This window comes from Phymastichus coffea, unplaced genomic scaffold (genome assembly GCF_024137745.1).
Source record: "Phymastichus coffea isolate CEN01 unplaced genomic scaffold, Cenicafe_Pcof_1.1 PCOF00063, whole genome shotgun sequence".
NCBI lineage: Eukaryota > Metazoa > Arthropoda > Insecta > Hymenoptera > Eulophidae > Phymastichus > Phymastichus coffea.
In genome coordinates this window covers 1,461,471-1,479,009 of record NW_026706874.1, presented here as the reverse complement: position 1 = coordinate 1,479,009, position 17,539 = coordinate 1,461,471, and the positions used below count along the sequence as shown (strand labels likewise).

The window sequence follows — 17,539 nt, the reverse complement described above, 5'->3', positions numbered from 1 at the left end:
TGTAATTAAAATTTTCTTATATACAAAAAATTCGACGAGAAAATTACACGGAAATTGAAACAATTTTTTTTTAATAATAAGCGGTTTCAAAACTTTTATTTACGATTTTTTACATATTAATCACATCAAAATTTATTTATAATAACCATAACTAACGTATTGTAAGCTTTTAAAAAAGGGCATGCAATCTTTGAAACTACACTCTATAAGAAACAAACTGCACTGTACACAAGACAATCATCTTTAATAATTAATTTATTTTAAAGTATCGTTTTACATAGATAAACATTGTTTATCATTAGTTTTGTCGCATTTGCGGTATAAAAACAAGAAAAAAAATCTTTGTAATCACATTGTTATCGACATTTCGATGTTAGATCATCATGCCTAGCTATACAAACAGTTTTTCAATTGAAAAAACTCGAATTGTGTAGGGTTATCAATCGTCATCGTAAACGACGCAATCCCTTAGTGTATATAACTTTATATTTTTTTCCTATTCACTTATATCGATTTCCCTCATTTTAAAGATAGATTCACTACAAAAAAATCGTGCGTTAGTTCACAACGTACATGGGTGTAAAATCAAAGATAATGGCAACCCAAAGAAAGAAAAAAAAATATTTACTTTATATATTTTTTTGTTTTTTTTCCAAGTGGTTTTTTACGTGATATAAATCATGGGCTCTCTGAAAAGGTATCGTTTATTACGTATTTTTTCTATCTTAAATCTGTAATTTCTAAACGAGAAATAAAGTAACAGCGAATCCGTGTGAAATTTCGATTACGATAATAACAAGTAGCCTTGTACTTGGATTGTTTTTAAATAAAAATTATTGCGCATTTAACTCAGTTCAATTATGTACATACAATACACATTGTTCGGCCGACGTTACACTTGTCGTGATACGATTCGCACACATTATTCGTTTCATAACGACACTTACCGCACGGCAAAGTTTTTCATTGTCAGTTTCATTTTTTTTGGGTACGATTTGACATCTACAATTGGTCTAACGCCTCGTTCTCGAGTATTAACTTCAGGCTTGTCCCATGAACCGATCAACCCCACATCTTTTTTCTGTGCATAAATAAAATAATATTTTTTTTATTCGGTTATTAAACTTTCTTAAAATTTATTTCGTACTTTTATATACTTGAAAAAATGAGGTTAAACTTACACAGATTTCACGTTATTTATCGTTCCCGCAGAACCTCCCATGAGTTTCTTTTTACTCCGGACTTTCTTCACGTAGGCCTCGATGAGTGCGGCGATTTTCTTCGGGTTAATTTCGCCCGACTTGTTGTGACAAATCTGGAAACAGACAAAAATATTGCATAAGGAGATGCAGAACACGCAGTAATATTAATAAAACAATAAAAATATTTATAAACCACCTTTGGAACAGCCTTCCGCATAATATCCTTGTACTCTTCTTTTGTTACGTGTTTCTTAGTATAATGCGGCTTTAATACTAGTTTAACTTCTTCAACGACCCTTTCTTGGCGGTTAAGTTTCTTCAAAAACTAAAGATATATATACATACATACAAATACATATGAATATAAAAAAATTAGCTCGATTCTTTAATTCCAATAGCATTTTAAGATAAATCATTATTAATACTTTACCTTATCCTTGACTTGCATCTCTACAGCACTACTTGGAAGATCATCCAAAATTTGTAGTTGATTCTCATCCATGCGCACTCCAATTTTAGAATGGGTACCTAAAAAATTACGAACATAAAAATTGCCCTCTCGCAATAACTATGCTTAATTTCTATTCACTAAAACTGAGCTTTCTAATTGTGATAGTCTTCAAGATGTGTGACAAAAAATTGTAAACTGCCAACGCCTTAACGATTAGGTTACATGTCACAAGTTTTTAAGTTTTCTCAATATTTTACAATTTGAAATGAATATTTGATCAAAGCTATGTAATAAAATGAAATGATGTATTAACTGAAATTATATAATTTATAGATGATAAAATTTGTAAAATCAAGTACTATTTAAAAATGGACGATCTTCAATCATTCTATAAACTCAACCTGCAAATCAAATAGGAAAATGAAAATACATAAATCATGAAACTATTACCCTTTCTCTTCTTATCTTTCTCTTGCTGTTTCTTTACATTCTTGGACCTAGTAGAGCTTCTGTGTACAATGGGAGAGGCATCAAAGAGAGAATCAAAATCATCCTTCTTCTGTCGATTCTTCTGTATTTTGGTTGACAATGCGACGTTGGGTGAGCTAATGAATGCAGGACTCGGTGGATCGAATAATCCATCGCTAAGACTTGAACCAGGAGAATATGGCGAAGACATGTCGATGTTATCAGTAGTGATTTCGAGATTAGCATCACTACCATTCTGACCAAGCATAGATATATTCTTCGACTGTATCTTGTTTGGTAGAGTACGAGTTGGTGGTGGCTTTGGTACTGAGTTGGCGAAGATATTAGGCAAGGTTGGTCGAGGTAGCTGCTTCTGTGTGTTTTGCAGGAGCGTGTTAGTCTGTAGTATATAGGAAATGCATATTTTTGGTTGACAATTGGATATAATATTATAAAGAAAATAGCAATGAAATTTTAAGTAAGAGTATAAGGCAAGTATCACTTTTAAATATGTAAATTATGTTTATATTGCATCAATTTATTTCCGTCAAACAAACACGATTAGAAGAATTGCTTGAACCTTTTCGTCAAATATTACTAGTGCTAAAAATAAATTATTCGAATGAAATTAGCCATTCGATGATTGGTCCAAATAAATGAATGAAAATCGAAAGAAATAACTTAGAAAAGATAAACCGAGCACTAATAAATGTGCCGCGATCGTTGTACAAACATTTACTCTTTTCACATTTTATCTCGAGAACGTCTTGTCCGTAGCCTTCAAGACGTAGCCTTACAAAAAAATCAGACTAAGATAAAGAAAGAAATGATTAAAAGGTAAAGATGTTATTCTCACCGTCAGCAAATTCCTTGGTGTGACAAGTTGCGTAGCGGTATTGAACATATTTCTCTGCACAGCAGCAGCAACAGTGGCCAGCACGGGATTCATATTCTGCGGGAATGGATTGATCTGCGAGGTAGGCACCGTTTGCGTGGTTGTCTGAGTGATGGTCGTCTGCGCGGCAATGATAATCGTATCGTCTTTCTTGTCTTGATCGTTCGAGTCGTTTAGCGGCGGAGTATTGGTGACGGGCGAGGGTTTCTTAATGGTAACCATCGAGATGATCTTAGGTTTGTCGGAAACAACTTTGGCAGTCTCTTGTGGCTGCGTCTGATCTTCCTGCGAGGCACCTTCGGATGTGACTTGATCAGTCGGTGGTTCGAGTGGTGAACTACCGGCCTGTTTCCCCGTATTGGCATCCTCTTGGCTGATGGGTTCGGGTGTTGGTGAACGTGATTTGGTTGGGTCGAACGGATCGTAGGCATCGGGCGAAGTAGGCGGCGAGGTGGGTGGCTCTGGCGGAGTGTTGGGTCCAACCTTCATACGATTCTCCAGTTCTTCTTGTGCCCTCAACTCCAATTCTTCTTCTGCTTGCTCGTCCATGAGTTCAGCCATCTCGGCTGTCATGCTCATATTAGCAGGCTCTAGATCCTCTTCTTCGTCCTCGAGCAGTGGATTGACCAAGGTCGTCCTCAAACTGCTCTGTTTATTCGCAATCGAGAACTTGACCTGTGGTTCCGGCGGAGTTTTGGGTCCCTGCTGGAATGTAGGATCAGGTCTGGCAGGTGTATGCGACTCTTGCGGTTGCTCGGGTGTGCCGATCTCCATAGCAGCAGCGGCAGCGCGCGCCTGTTTCTCCAGCTCGTCCTCGTCGCTGTCGAGTACGATGACGTCGCGTGGCGAGGGAGTCTGTTCGCGGAAGGGCGACTGGTCGAGATCGATCACCGCCATTGGCTTTTTCGAGGCGGCTATTTCGGCGGCCTTGGACTTTTTCTTTTCTTTCTTTTTCGATACCTTGACGACGGCCGGAGACTTTGCTCTCGCTATCGCGGCTGACGCAGCCTTCTCCTTGGATTTGTCTTTCTTGGACTTCTTCGCTGGCGGCTGAACCACTGGCGGTTCCAACTGCAAAGGTTCCCTTCGCCTGCGTTTTAATTGTGGCAAGAGTGGTATAGTCTCAGGTAGCTCGGGAGTCACCTGTTGCACCTCGTTGTCCTTGTTAAAGCACACGCTGACAAGGATATTGTCACCACTGGTAAATACTTCTTTGGTGGGCGGTGGACTGCGGCCCTTCTTGTTTTTTCTCTTTTTCTCCAGTTCCTTTTTCTTGCCCTCTTTGCGCTTCTCCTTCTTTTTCTTCTTGATCGCATCTTTATTTTGAAGGATCACTTTAAGATTCTTTGACGGCACACTGCTAACATTGAGCAGTCCCGGAGGAGACCAATTCCTCGCTCTTCCGATTTCCGGCATAAGGGCGAGCGGCGGAGTCTTCGATCTTGATCTTGACCTCGACCACGACGGTGCCCAGTGAACTTGATTTGCGCCCCAATTGGCCTCTCTGATGAACTGCTCGGCCGCCTCATACTCTCGCGATCTAGATCTGGATCTACGCTTCGCGTGCTTTTTCCTGCTCTTCGAGCGTTTGCGACTCTTAGACCTCGAGCGTTTGCGAACTCTTGAACGTGATCTCTCGACGTGCTGCTTTTTCCTGTCCTTCCGTCTGGAGTGTGACCTGGAGCTAGAGCGCGATCGCGACCTCGTTCTCGATCTGTGTTTTCTTTTCGCAGATCTGCCACGAGTCTTCTTGCGTGGACTGAGCGATCGCCGCCTGGGAGTGCGACTTCTCGCTCTGCCTCTCGACAGTGACCTTCGCCGAACTGTTTTCTCGGCACGTCTACCTCTCGGTGACAATGATCTGCGTCGCGACACCGAGCGATACTCTCGACTGCGCGAGCGTCTGCCTCGTTCTCGCGAATACGATCTCGATCTGCTTCTCGAGATCACCCTGCGACGCGGAGTTATCGATCGAGTTCGTCTCTCGTAGGACAGTGATCGATCGCGCGAAAGGCTTAGCGACCGACTACGAGAACTACTTCGAGGTCGAATGTCACGACCGTACTCGTCTTTGCGATCCCTTGGCTTCTCGGCAACCAGTTTTCTCACGTCGTAGCGCGGTAACTCCTTACGTTTTTCTTTCTTTTTTGAAGCATCCTTGTCCTTCTTCTTTTTCGTCTTGGCATCCTTCGACTTTGAACGTTTTTCTCTGTATTGTCGTTCCTTGGCAACCGTTTTCGTAGTCTTCTTCCACGAGCTTGCCTGTAAATTATTTTCCGAGTCGATATTCTCTTTCTCGGCTTCTTTATTGCTATCTTTTTTCTTCTCCTTCTTCTTCTTACGTTTGCCTTCCTCCTCTGCTCTTGCTTTGGCAGCCAGTAACAGGGCTCGCTTTCTAGGTCCAAGCTCGGGAATTTCGCCTTCCTCGACGTCTGTCCTCGACAGCCCTCCACGTATAGACAGCAGAGCCAATTCGTCTTCGAAATTCATAGTCTCGTCAGTCTCAGAAATTGCTTCTGTGCCTAGACCAGCGTATCCAGCTGGTGTGCGTATGCCGTCAAGGCCATCGGCCATACGTTTAGCGATAGGCGTGATTGGCTCCAAATCATTCGCCAAGAGGGCAGCACGTTTGTCTTGAGTCATTTCGTCTTGACAAGGAGTGTACATACCCTCGGTCTCCCAGTCACGAGCGCGCTCTTCAGTTGCCAATCGACGAATCCTTATTGGACTTGTTCGTCTGCGAGGTTGAGGTTCCTCGTCGTCCTCTTCGTCGAGTACGATGGAAACTAAGGGCGCAACCGTCTCTTTAGGCGGCTCAGGTTCTGGATCTTTTTTCTTTTCGTTATCTTTCTCTTTTTTCTTCTCGTCGATTTTCTTCTCGAGTTCTTTTTGAATCAGCTCTTGCTCCTCTTTCGCCACTTCTGCTTCATCTTCATCTTCATCCTCCTCCTCCTCTTCTTCTTCTTCTTCTTCTTCTTCTTCTTTTTCGTCATCTACTTTTCTCGTTTTAGTAGTTTCTTCCGTGACTTGAGCAACAAGCTCTTCCTCTAATTCTCGCTCAGCATCTTTCATTTGTTCTAGCATCATATCCATCGATTCCATCGACTTTTCCATGGACTTGATCATCTCGGCGCTCTCCAAATCGTCGTCATCTTCTTCATCCTCCTTTTCCCCGTCAGAAATACTCATGGCATCGTCATCTTTCTCCGATTCTATAATCTTTTCTTCGGGTTCTCTTTCGACGATCGGTGTTGGTGGTTCTTCAATAGGACTTGGTTTCATCATTAGTTGAACCTCGCAGGTCTTCTCAATTTCTTCAAGAAGACTATTCACTTTTGGAAGAATTTTCGCAGATTCTTTCTCTTTTTCTTGCTCCCTCTCCTTTTCTCGTTCCTTTTCTTTCTCTCGTTCCTTTTCTTTTTCTCGTTCCTTCTCTTTTTCTCGATCCCTTTCCTTCTCTCGCTCCTTTTCCTTCTCTCGCTCCTTCTCCTTCTCTCGCTCTTTTTCCTTCTCTCGCTCCTTCTCCTTCTCTCGCTCCTTTTCCTTTTCTCGATCTTCTTTTTGTACATACACGTTAACAATTTCCAAATCATCGTCTTTCGTTTTACTGTATTCCGTGTCGTCCTGGATTGTCACAATTTCGACATCCTGCGGTTTTTTGGCTTCGTCCAATTCGCCGAGTTTCTTGCCTAGAGTCTTTTCTAACTCTGATAAGTCGATTCTCACGGCTTTCGAATCAATAATAGCAGGTTTCTTTGTAGCGGTACTACTTTTGCGAGCTAGACTTTCGTCCTCTGATTCGCTGCTCGATCCGCTGCGAGAAACAGAGGCAGACGAAGACGAGGATACATAAGCTGGCTTAATGTCCCATCCTGAAGTTATGCCAGTAGTAGTCTTTTTGATTTCTTGTCGTTTGGGCGACTTACGACTACTGCGAGACTTTTTGTCGTCACGGTCTCGATCGCGGCGTGAACGAGAATCTTTCTCATGACGATACTTGTCTTTATCTGGTGATCTTCTTTTATCCCTATCCTTATCTCGATCCTTGTCTCTGTCTTTATCTCTGTCTTTGTCCTTTTCTTTGTCTCTATCCTTGTCTTTGTCTCTGTCCTTTTCTTTCTCTCTGTCTTTTTCTTTATCTCTATCCTTCTCTTTATCCCTACTTTTGTCTTTGTCCCTGACTTTCTCCTTATCCCTGTCTTTTACCTTCTCTCTGTCTCTTTCTTTATCTTTATCCTTATCTTTGTCCTTGTCCTTGTCTTTATCTTTGTCTTTATCCTTGGTTTTATCTTTTTTCTCCTTTTCCTGTTCCCGCTCCAATTCTCGCTCCCTTTCCATCTCGGCAATGTCAAGTTTCATGTGCGACACTTCGCTCTCATCAACGTCATCATACAAATTCACCTTATTCAACCTACTGACATTACCTATCTTAAAAGTGATCTTGCCTCTGGTATCCAATTGAATTTTACCCTTGTTCATATTTTGCCTCTCTTTCTGCAGGGCATCGAGATATTCCTCCTTGTGCTCTTCCTCCTCGCCATCTTCGCCTTCAGTCGCAGCAGGCGCAGCTTCTTCCTCCTTCTTTTTAGACGTTGATTTCTTTCGCTGACGATTCTTGGGTCCAATCACCGGACCGCCTTCGTCGATAGTCTCTTCTTCGATTTCTTCACCCGACTCATCGCTCTCGTCAGCGCTACTTCTCACAGACATTCCATCCTCGTCGTCACCGAGAATACTCGGTGGAGCTGGTGGTGGTTCAAGAGGACTGTCCTCATCAACTTCAAGGGACAATTCGTCTATTGGCGGAATTGGTGGCGGCATCAATGGCGTAGTCAAAGTTGTCACTGATGGAGCTACGATAGGTTGTACAACCGGCGGAGGTGCGATAGGTTGTACGACTGGCGGAGGCATGAGAGATTGGACAATCGGCGGAGCAATCAGGGGTTGTATAACCGGGAGAGTTGACGTAGCTGGCAGAGGCATAGCGACACTCGGTGGAGGTATAGAGACATTCGGCGGAGGCATAGTGACATTCGGCGGAGGCATAGTGACATTCGGTGGAGGCATAGTGATGTTTGGTGGAGGCATAGACATAGATGGTGGAGGTAACATCGACGTGGTTGGCGGTGGCATTGTTGGATCGAATGCCTGAACTGGTGGGGGAGTTGGCGGTGGTTCCAATGGCGCTACCGGCGGCGTAGGCGGTGGCACAAGTGGCTTTATTTGGGGAAGAATTTTGATTTTCGGAGCCGACTCGGTCATAGCGAGTGAAGGCCTTGATGGGTGCTCCAGTTCTTTATCGCCCAAGTCGTCGTCAATCATTGGCATTAGAGGCGGTTCGAAAGGTGGCGGACTACCAGCTTTACTCGCCAAGTCGTCTTCCATGCCGAAAGGCATTGGAGGTGGTTCGAGCGGTGGAGGACTTCCAGCCTTACTTGCCATATCCTCTTCCATGCCGAAGGGCATCGGCGGTGGTTCTAGCGGAGGCGGACTACCAGCTTTACTCGCCAAGTCGTCTTCCATGCCGAAAGGCATTGGAGGAGGTTCGAGCGGTGGCGGACTACCAGCCTTACTTGCCATATCCTCTTCCATGCCAAAGGGCATCGGCGGTGGTTCCAGCGGAGGCGGACTTCCAGCTTTGCTCGCCAACTCGTCTTCCATGCCAAAGGGCATCGGCGGCGGTTCCAACGGAGGTGGGCTTCCAGCCTTACTTTGCAACTCGTCGAGTTCGAATGGCATCGGCGGTGGCTCGAGCGGCGGCGGACTGCCAGCTTTGCTTTGCATCTCGTCTTCCATATCGAACATCGGCGGCGGCTCGAGAGGTGGCGGACTACCAGCTCTGCTTCTCAAATCGTCCTCGGACATGCCAAAAGGCATCGGAGGTGGCTCGAGCGGCGCCACCTGTGACGCCATCTCTTTCTCAGTGTTTCTGGCAACGACCATAGTTTCCGACGAGTAAATTGAGAAGTTGGGACAACCATCGTCCGAATCTTCGTCCTCTTCGTCGTCGTCATCGTCGTAAGCTGTCAGTCGAATCCTCGGTTGCTCAGTCTTGCGTGCTGGCTCTTCCTTTTTTTTGCTACTCTTTTTGTTTTCCTCATCGGGAAAGTCGAACATTCCTGGTGGTGGCTGCAGCGGTCGACTATTGCGGAAGTCCTCGTCGTCGGCCACAGAGACGTTGTCGCCTATGATCGAGGCACCGTCGCCCATCATCGACGCGCTATCGCCGATCATCGACGCATTATCGCCCATCATCGACGCGCTATCTCCCATCATGGATGCGCCATCGCCGAGCATCGACTCGTTGTCGTCGCCCTTGAGATCGGGGAAACTCGAGAATCCTGGAGGCGGCATGAGCGGCGGTACACTCGTGCTCGCCTTTTTCGCCGCCTGTGCAGCAGCATTACCGCCTTCGTCGTCGCTGTCGCTGTCCATGTCAGCGAAAGGATCGTACTTGTCAGCGCTGACTTGACCGCCGCCACTGGCAGGTTGCTCTTTTGGCGTATCGTCGATCACCAGATCCTCCTCTCTGTCACTGTCGTTACCACGCTCGCTCTCGTCAAAATCCATGAGGCCCTCCGGTGGCTCGGGCGGTGGGCAAAGACCAACGTCATCGTCGTTGTTCGACCTTTCGGGCAGGTCGTCGTACATGCCATCGTCCTCTTCGTGAAATTTTTGCGACGATCTGTGCATGTCGAGCGGCTGCTGCATCGGCGGTGGACCTGGCATTCTGTGCGATAATGGCGGCGGAGGTGGCGGCCTTATAAACCCTTGCGACTGCTGCTGATTGCCAAATCTGCGTTGATCGTTGCCTTGCTGCTGCTGATTTCTCTCGTCTCTGCCGTCTCTGTTATCTCTGCGGTACGGAGGCTGCTGTTGGCGCATCATCGGTGGTGGGTGCTGGAAGTGCGGACCAGTTTGCGAGTAGTCCTGAGGAAGGTTACTTGTACCGCCGAAGCTGTGTCGAGAGTACGAATCTCTTCCTCCCCCGGAACCGTAGTTCCCACCGCCACCGCCACCACCACTAGAGTTGTAGTTTCCGCCAGCTCCTCCGTGACTGTGACGCGTGCTCTCGCGATAGTTACCACCAGGACCTCCGCGGTAATTGCCACCGCCGCCCCGATTACCACCGCGGGGATTGTTGTACATGGGTGCTTGCTGAATGAGATTGTTGGGATCGACGTTGTTCAAATTCAACGGCTTGTCGTCTTTCTTGATGGGGCTCTTGCTGCTGTTGTTATTGACTTCGGGCTTGACGACTTTAATGCTACCGTCGTTCTTCAGTTCAATCTTGGATCTGTTGGAATGCCAGATTTCTTGACTGCTGAGAATGTCACCTAGTAGGTCAGTTGTTGTTGGTGAACTACCGATGAGACCGGCTTTGATGACGGCGCGACGACGAATACTCATTGGTCGACGTACAACTCGAGACAACAGGCCTACTCCGTCCGTTGATTGGTCTTCGTACTCGTTGTCTGACCTGTTTGTGTGGGTCAAAATATGTTTTTCGTGATATTTTGCAGACTCTTGGCTGCTATTTATTTATATATTTATGTTTTTTATGGTCGCGAAAAGAGGTGACTTTTCCAAAAAATTTATTTACAAATCCAAATTACTGCACTATCGTTTGGATAAGAGAACAAAACAGCTTTGAAAAATTGTAGCCAGAACTTTTATTCGTACGTGTCCAGGGATATTTAGCAAGTGGCTGACCATCACGTAAAACACGATTTTGAACCTTTTACAATACTGTACGTATTTATAATTTTCAATTTTTCAAAGCTGATATTTTCTTTGATCAAATGTTACACCCAGAAAAATGTTGCAGATAACAAAACGTCAATTCGTATAGCCTCTTACAAAGTATACGTTCACGCTCGTAGAAAACTCATTAAAATATATCAATTAAAATGACTGAGTGATATTAAAACACGTGTAATCATTTTTTTATTTAGAAAACTAAGGTGCAATTCTTGCTGCGTATCAATTTTCGTTATCGTGACAATTAAAGGCAAAATACACCTCTTTTCGCGCGACAATATGGATTATATTAATTATAATTGCATATATGATAAAATTAGCATTGTCATTATAAAAAATAATTATATAATATAGTTGGTTAAACAATAAATTATTGAGCTTCATGTACCATCCAGAACAATGTGTATTGTGCGCAAACATCATCCCTAATCGCGATTTTTTATCATGACTACATATCCGTACTGTCCTTTCTAGCAATGACAGTCGATACTTATTAGAGTTAATCTAGCTAACGTACCGAGTTATTTGTTGCCTTTTACTACAATCTAGTCTAATTTTTTTCTTATTAAAGCCTAACATTCAACTGTTGAATATACTTTGATACAAGACTTTATTATATATAGATCCTGCAATTTTCCTTTAATTATAATGTGCAGATTATATTTACTCTGCTGCAGGAAATGTGCTTTTAGATATTCATAGATTTTTATAAAATATGCATGCAATAAGGTAAACACAGTTCACAATAGATTCTATGGAAATGCAACTTTTTCCACAAAATAAGCAATTTGCAAATAGGAAAAGAAAGTGAGAGAGAGAGAGAGAGAGAGAGAGAGATGGAGACAGAAAGAGTGAAAGAGAGCGAGAGAGAGTAAAGAAGCTGCTTCCATAACATTCGATCGCCAATTGAGCAATTCGTTATTCGTGCACTTAAACTGCTAAGAAAAGCCTTAAAAGCGCCATTTATTAAACAAACTAAATATTACTTGGTTAAAGCTTGAAAGTAGAAGGTGCGTTTGAAATTAGTAAGATTGTAAGATTACGCGTAATAATTCTAAGTGAAAGTCTTCATTTGTATCGGCAGCAGGGTCACATTCGAACTTTGGATCAACTAATCAAACCACAATACAATAAATGGTAATAATTAATCAGATTTACTGAAAAAATCCAGCAGATTAACTTTTATATAAATCCGATTGTTGATATGGTCTGAAACAACGATCCCGACGTTCTATTCTTTACGATCAACGTGACAAAAGTTATAAAAGTATAATCGCACTAAATGAACTTTTGTTATAAATCAGCAGCCTCTTAATAAACTGCGCACTTTCGTAGAGCAATAAAAAAGTTGATCTCAGACGTCACTTCGAAAGCTCTCTAACAACTCATCAAAATGTACCTCGGAAGCAGCCTCATTACAGCATGAAACGAAATGAATGTTGAAAAAATAACAATAAAAAGTTGAATTGAAAAACTCACCCCGGTGGACTGTAGTCAAGTCCAAGTCCCGAGCCAAACAGGCTGAGTGGTGCGATACCAGCGTTATTTCGAGAGATACGCAACGCAACATTGGGATTTGGACGCTCGGGCTCGTTTTTCAACGTTGGCGACAACTGCGTAGCAGTGCCGACCCGAGCGATACCCAGCTTGGTGACCAAACGCCTTTTTGTCGTCTTCATTGAAGCTACGGTCCGACAACGAGACTGCTTCTTCCTCTTCTGTAAAGTTCAAATTCCGTCTTAGTATTTTTACGCAACATATTCAATGTGTACTTTTTCCATAGATTATTTCACTTCAATGTACCCTTAACTAATTACTCTTGTTCTAGCTCATTATGCTGTTTATGTAATTCGACCAATGTAACATTACTTATTAATAACTTTAACTAATATTAGCCATTTTGTAACGGACTAAATCTTCCGATCTAACAAAACTTTTAATCAAACCAACTTCTTTAGTGCTTTGTGCACGAATTTGAAGCGTAATATTCATTTCTTTTTCAAGTAGCAGTTTCGAAACTAATTGCGCTTTGACGATAATACTTTGAGATAATAAAAAAAGCCAAATGCATATAAAGAAATAATTTATTTATTTAAATTAATTACAAAAGATTTAAAAACAAACTGAAACTGATCAATCGCTAATATATAAATAATGTATAATTCACTAAGAACCATAATGTGAAAAGGAACACTGGATCATATTTAATAAATAATAAATGATTTAAATAAGATAGCATTTGGCGTATCCACGAAGTAATATTTCAATATAGTATAGAATATTTTATGGTACAACTAAAAAGAAAATGATTTCTAATTTTACTCTTTTTACTATTTCATGAATCATAAATTTTGAAATTAACAAAACAAGCTCCGATCCTCAATCGTCACAATCATCACAATCATCACGTCTTCGTACCTTACGCTTCTTTTTTCTGCATCTGGTAGCAGCAGCCTCGTTATTACCAGCCCTCACATAAGTGACAATTTCCTCGATTTCACCGTCAGTATTGATTTCTTCTATCTTCACTTTGCGCATTTCTTTACTGTATCGAGACGTCACTGATCTTTTACTCTTTCTTCCAGTCTTTTTCTTACTCGTAGTTCGTCGTGGTTTCGCGGCACGGACGCGCGACGGCCCTGGTCCCAAATATTCGCTTATCGAATTAAAATCTGACGACAACGGCTGCGGATTTGACAACAACGACGCGGCGACTGCTCGACGCGTACGTACAGTCTCGCGAACACGTTCACTTTGACGGGTACGCGGTATGAGATGACGTCTGAGACGATCTACCGCAGTCGACAGGGCGTATGTATGGGAACGTCCGTATGACAGACCAAGACTACGAGCCTCTTCCATAAGGTCTGGCACTTCATTAAGATCGATTTCAATCTGCAAATTAAACAGAAAAAATATTTTTATTAGCACTTCGTTCATTGGTTGTAGAAAAATTTAATAAGTTCAATTTTTGTTGGTAACTTTGTAATCTATCATTCAACGGTTATAATATAATATGTATTTACTTTACATATTTTAACGTATTAATATATATCCCTAGGATTTTCAATTTTCAGAAAACTTAGTTGACATAACAATCATGTGTATATAGTAAAAAATAAAAGCTGAATATCATATTAAATAGATTATAGAAAAGTTCTGTTTCTTCCTTTGCTCTCAAAATTTTTGAATATAAAAAAAGGAAATTCAAATATTTAAAAACTATACTTTTAAAACTTACTACTTCCGCCTCGTCTTGTGTATTATGAGCACACTCGGGGCAAAACCAGTAATCATCCATAGGAACTTCTTCCATTGGTGGATCTAAGCATTCGAGGTGATAGCCACCGTCACAGCCGTCGCAGAGAAGCATTCTGTCTTCTCGATCGCATCTCTGACACACCTCGCAATATGTTGGATCTTCGTGAACTATTTCTTCAGTTGAACTTCTAACTTGGACTGGCACATGTCGTATAATCTGTAACAAGAGCAATAACGTTAATACAAACTCCTTGTGAAACTTGAAAAAAAAAACAATTAAAAAATTAACTTACACTTCCATCAACTCTTGTCCGTACATTGATGACATCAAAAGCTATGCGATCGACAGGACAAGTATTGACATTTTTGCTCCATTCGACGAGGCACTCCAAGCAAAAGCAATGCTCGCAGACGGCGGGATTGCCGATCTCCTGTTTACGAAAGCTGAGCAAACAAATTGGACATTTGGCAGTATTCTCGTCACTAGAATCGGAATCACTTGATGTGTTTATAGTTGCTTTCTTGCGCTTGCTCTTGTTTCTGTTGATTACTTCTGACTCAGACTCTTCCATACTTTCCCAATCAGACTGCCACTCTGAACTTGTACTGCCACTATCTAAAATTTGATTAATTTGTACAATAGACAAATTGAATATGTCAGAGAATGATTTTGCTTAATAATTTTTATAAAAGACTTACCAAAATTGTGAGCCTCATTCACACCAGCTGTTAAGCTGTCAGATGTAGAGTCTTCATCACTGACAAGCTTGTTATGGAAAATCAAAGAATTAATACGGCTACATCAGAATCGCAATAGGAATCAAAATTTGAAACTTACCTTTTTCATCACCTTTCTCACAGGTCTCATAGGGATATCACTGTCGTCATCACTGCTTTCCCTCTCACTTATTACTCTCTGCATCAGAAAAAAACATTGGTAAGCAACTAAGGTCGTGAAAAATTTTAAACTAAATACTTGGAATAAAAATTAGAAACTCACACGAACTCGTCTCTTACTACGGTTTCTGTTTATAAAAGAACTATCACTGCTATCACTATCATAGAGAATAGGCTTCAGCCTTTTGGAAGGTTTGAGCAGTTTTTCGCTGTCACTTGACATAATTTTGATTGAATCTATTTGCTAATTGCACAGCACCATTAAGAGTTTTGTGTATCTACAACAAAAAATAATTCATTACAAACATTCATATCTCGCTTATCATCGAAATCAGTTTACGCGTTACAGCGCAACGTGATCGCATATTTCTTCGAAATCTACACTTCCTGGTGCGAGATAGCCTGAATGCTATAAGTACAAATACTTGCTACAAGGGGCACCGAATACTCGAACAGAGAGCGAAAGCGAACGAACGAGAGTGAGAGAGACGGGAGACGTCATTGAAATGCAACCCCAAGCTCGAAAGTTTAACGGCCGCGTCACGCCATTATTAGCGTCCCTCGTTTTCCAACAAGCCATCATAATTTCGCTTGACGTCTTACTACTGTACAAACATGCAACCTTCGACGCTCGCAGACGATATCCTGGCGGGCGTCGTCATAGCGGAGACATCTTGCCTTTGCGCGCAGACGCTCGCGGTAACCTCGGACGCAATCATACTCCAGGATGTCGCGCTTTTATAAAATTAATACTCAACCCGCGACATGGAACGATCGTAGCCTAAGGATAAGTTTACCTAGTGGATTGGAACAACGTCGTTGCTGACGAAGTTCATCGTCCCCGACGCGATATTTTCGATGCTCAAGGCAGGATACTGATACTCTGCTCTCTCACGACGGGTTCTTCCACCACTACTAGCGCCAACGAGCCATCCAAGATGGTTTCCGGCGCTCGAATGATGTGTTGTTCGGAGGGTAGGGGGGTACAGGCGAAGGGTGCTAGTAAAGCTAACTATTACACTCTACACGTAATTTCTATATACTATGAATGCTGATAGTTCTAAAAACGATGAAGATTTTAATCATATTACCTACCTTTCTGCCTCTATTATTAAATGCAAGTTTCCGTACTAATCTTCTCAAAAACTATGCATAATTTTTCCATTTAACAAAATTTATTTCTTGAGGATGAGATTAAACTTAAAGTTTGCTGGCTTTTCGATTGTTAATAATGTGACAATTGTTTATCTTGCATTGTCATACAAGAAAAAATAATAAAATAGTTGAATGCCGAGAGCGATATTCGATAATAATCGAGAAAAACGACTTCAAGAGGTCGCTCGCGTCGACAATCGCTTGTGTGTGCCGTGTATGTGGTTCTTTTGGTGAAGAAATCCGCCAACATGGGTCGTATGCACGCTCCTGGGTAAGCTATTTTCACGATTTTCGCAACTTTTCACTTGGATTTTTACATTTCCGTATGCATAAACGTTTAATGGATTTTTCTAGCTTTACAACAAATCATCTTTTATGTTGATACTCCAATTTTTCGATAGTTTTTTAACCTAAAATATCCAAGTTGATACGCGGCCATGTGTACAGCATTTTTTGTCTAATTGAGCAAATTTATTTACAATTATATATTTAATGCATAGTGTTTCACTATTTGCAATGAATACATTTTTTTTATAATTATTATGTTTGTAAGTTTCTTTACGAATGGAAACTCCCTAATTACATAAAATCCAATATGAAGTCATTGCAATTTATGAAATTATTGTGAGGTTAGGTGTACACAACCAATATTTCACATATTCAGAGAAATTCAGAAATTCACTTATGATTTGTTTCAGTAAGGGTATTTCCCAGTCAGCTCTTCCCTACAGAAGAAGCGTACCAACCTGGCTCAAGCTTACACCAGAAGATTGTAAAGAGCTGATCTACAAACTAGCAAAGAAGGGTCATACTCCATCACAAATTGGTAAGTTTCTGTGTTTTTTTTTTCAAATCTTGAATACATGCAAGCTAGCAGCTGAGATCTGACAGCTTCAAGTCTATTCTCTTCCTAAATGTTTGCTAGAATAAAGTTATTGATATTGAGGTGAATTTGTGCCTACAGTAGCTAAATTCATTTAGGTAATCAATAAACAAAGTACATAATAAATAATTTCTGTGATATTTCAATTTTAATAACGAATATGTACTGATGTTTTGTATTTTCTTATGAATTACAGGTGTTATCCTAAGAGACTCGCATGGAGTTGCACAGGTGCGTTTCCGTACAGGAAATAAGATCTTAAGAATTGTCAAGAGCATGGGACTGGCTCCTGATCTACCTGAGGATTTATACTATCTTATCAAGAAGGCAGTGGCCATCCGTAAACATCTGGAGCGTAACCGCAAAGATAAGGACAATAAATTCCGTCTTATCTTAGTTGAGTCCAGGATCCACAGGCTTGCAAGGTATTACAAGACAAAGGGTTCTCTGCCACCCAACTGGAAATACGAAAGCTCCACAGCCAGTGCTCTTGTGGCTTAATTTTATATCATTATAATTCAATAAAATATTATATTTAAAAAAAAATTGAAAATTAGTAGTTTTTC

At 41.7% G+C, this 17,539-nt stretch overlaps 2 protein-coding genes across 3 annotated transcripts; one reads left to right on the top strand and one right to left on the bottom strand.

The window, feature by feature from the left end:
- Positions 1 to 86: 86 nt before the first annotated feature.
- LOC131667171 (protein split ends) lies at positions 87 to 15,872 on the bottom strand. Of its 2 annotated transcripts, none has more exons than XM_058940424.1 (14): positions 15,733 to 15,872; positions 15,039 to 15,213; positions 14,877 to 14,954; positions 14,738 to 14,804; positions 14,332 to 14,654; positions 14,019 to 14,255; positions 13,196 to 13,672; positions 12,257 to 12,495; positions 2,978 to 10,496; positions 2,104 to 2,521; positions 1,633 to 1,730; positions 1,399 to 1,527; positions 1,182 to 1,315; positions 87 to 1,081 (listed from the first exon to the last, which is right to left on the bottom strand). In XM_058940424.1, the coding sequence occupies exons 2-14, from the start codon at positions 15,156 to 15,158 to the stop codon at positions 1,063 to 1,065; spliced, it is 9,858 nt and encodes a 3,285-aa protein (XP_058796407.1). In that variant the 5' UTR covers positions 15,159 to 15,213; positions 15,733 to 15,872; the 3' UTR covers positions 87 to 1,062. The 2 variants fall into 2 exon arrangements, with proteins under 2 accessions (XP_058796407.1, XP_058796408.1); XM_058940425.1 differs by having other exon boundaries at positions 2,104 to 2,494.
- Positions 15,873 to 16,305: 433 nt separating this feature from the next.
- On the top strand, positions 16,306 to 17,511 carry LOC131667175 (small ribosomal subunit protein uS15). Its single transcript, XM_058940435.1, has 3 exons — positions 16,306 to 16,361; positions 16,789 to 16,916; positions 17,170 to 17,511. Exons 1-3 carry the CDS (start codon positions 16,339 to 16,341, stop codon positions 17,472 to 17,474), a joined length of 456 nt encoding a protein of 151 aa, XP_058796418.1. The 5' UTR covers positions 16,306 to 16,338; the 3' UTR covers positions 17,475 to 17,511.
- The last annotated feature ends 28 nt before the right edge of the window (positions 17,512 to 17,539 follow it).

Excerpts from the sequence above, each read along its gene's own strand:
- LOC131667171 (XM_058940424.1), bottom strand. The coding sequence starts at position 15,158 with ATGTCAAGTGACAGCGAAAAACTGCTCAAACCTTCCAAAAGGCTGAAG. Across the intron at positions 14,805-14,876 it reads TGAGAAAGGTGATGAAAAAG|CTTGTCAGTGATGAAGACTC; the intron begins GTAAGTTTCAAA and ends TTCCATAACAAG. Across the intron at positions 1,528-1,632 it reads AGATGCAAGTCAAGGATAAG|TTTTTGAAGAAACTTAACCG; the intron begins GTAAAGTATTAA and ends ATATATCTTTAG.
- LOC131667175 (XM_058940435.1), top strand. The coding sequence starts at position 16,339 with ATGGGTCGTATGCACGCTCCTGG. Across the intron at positions 16,362-16,788 it reads GGTCGTATGCACGCTCCTGG|TAAGGGTATTTCCCAGTCAG; the intron begins GTAAGCTATTTT and ends GATTTGTTTCAG. Across the intron at positions 16,917-17,169 it reads TCATACTCCATCACAAATTG|GTGTTATCCTAAGAGACTCG; the intron begins GTAAGTTTCTGT and ends TATGAATTACAG.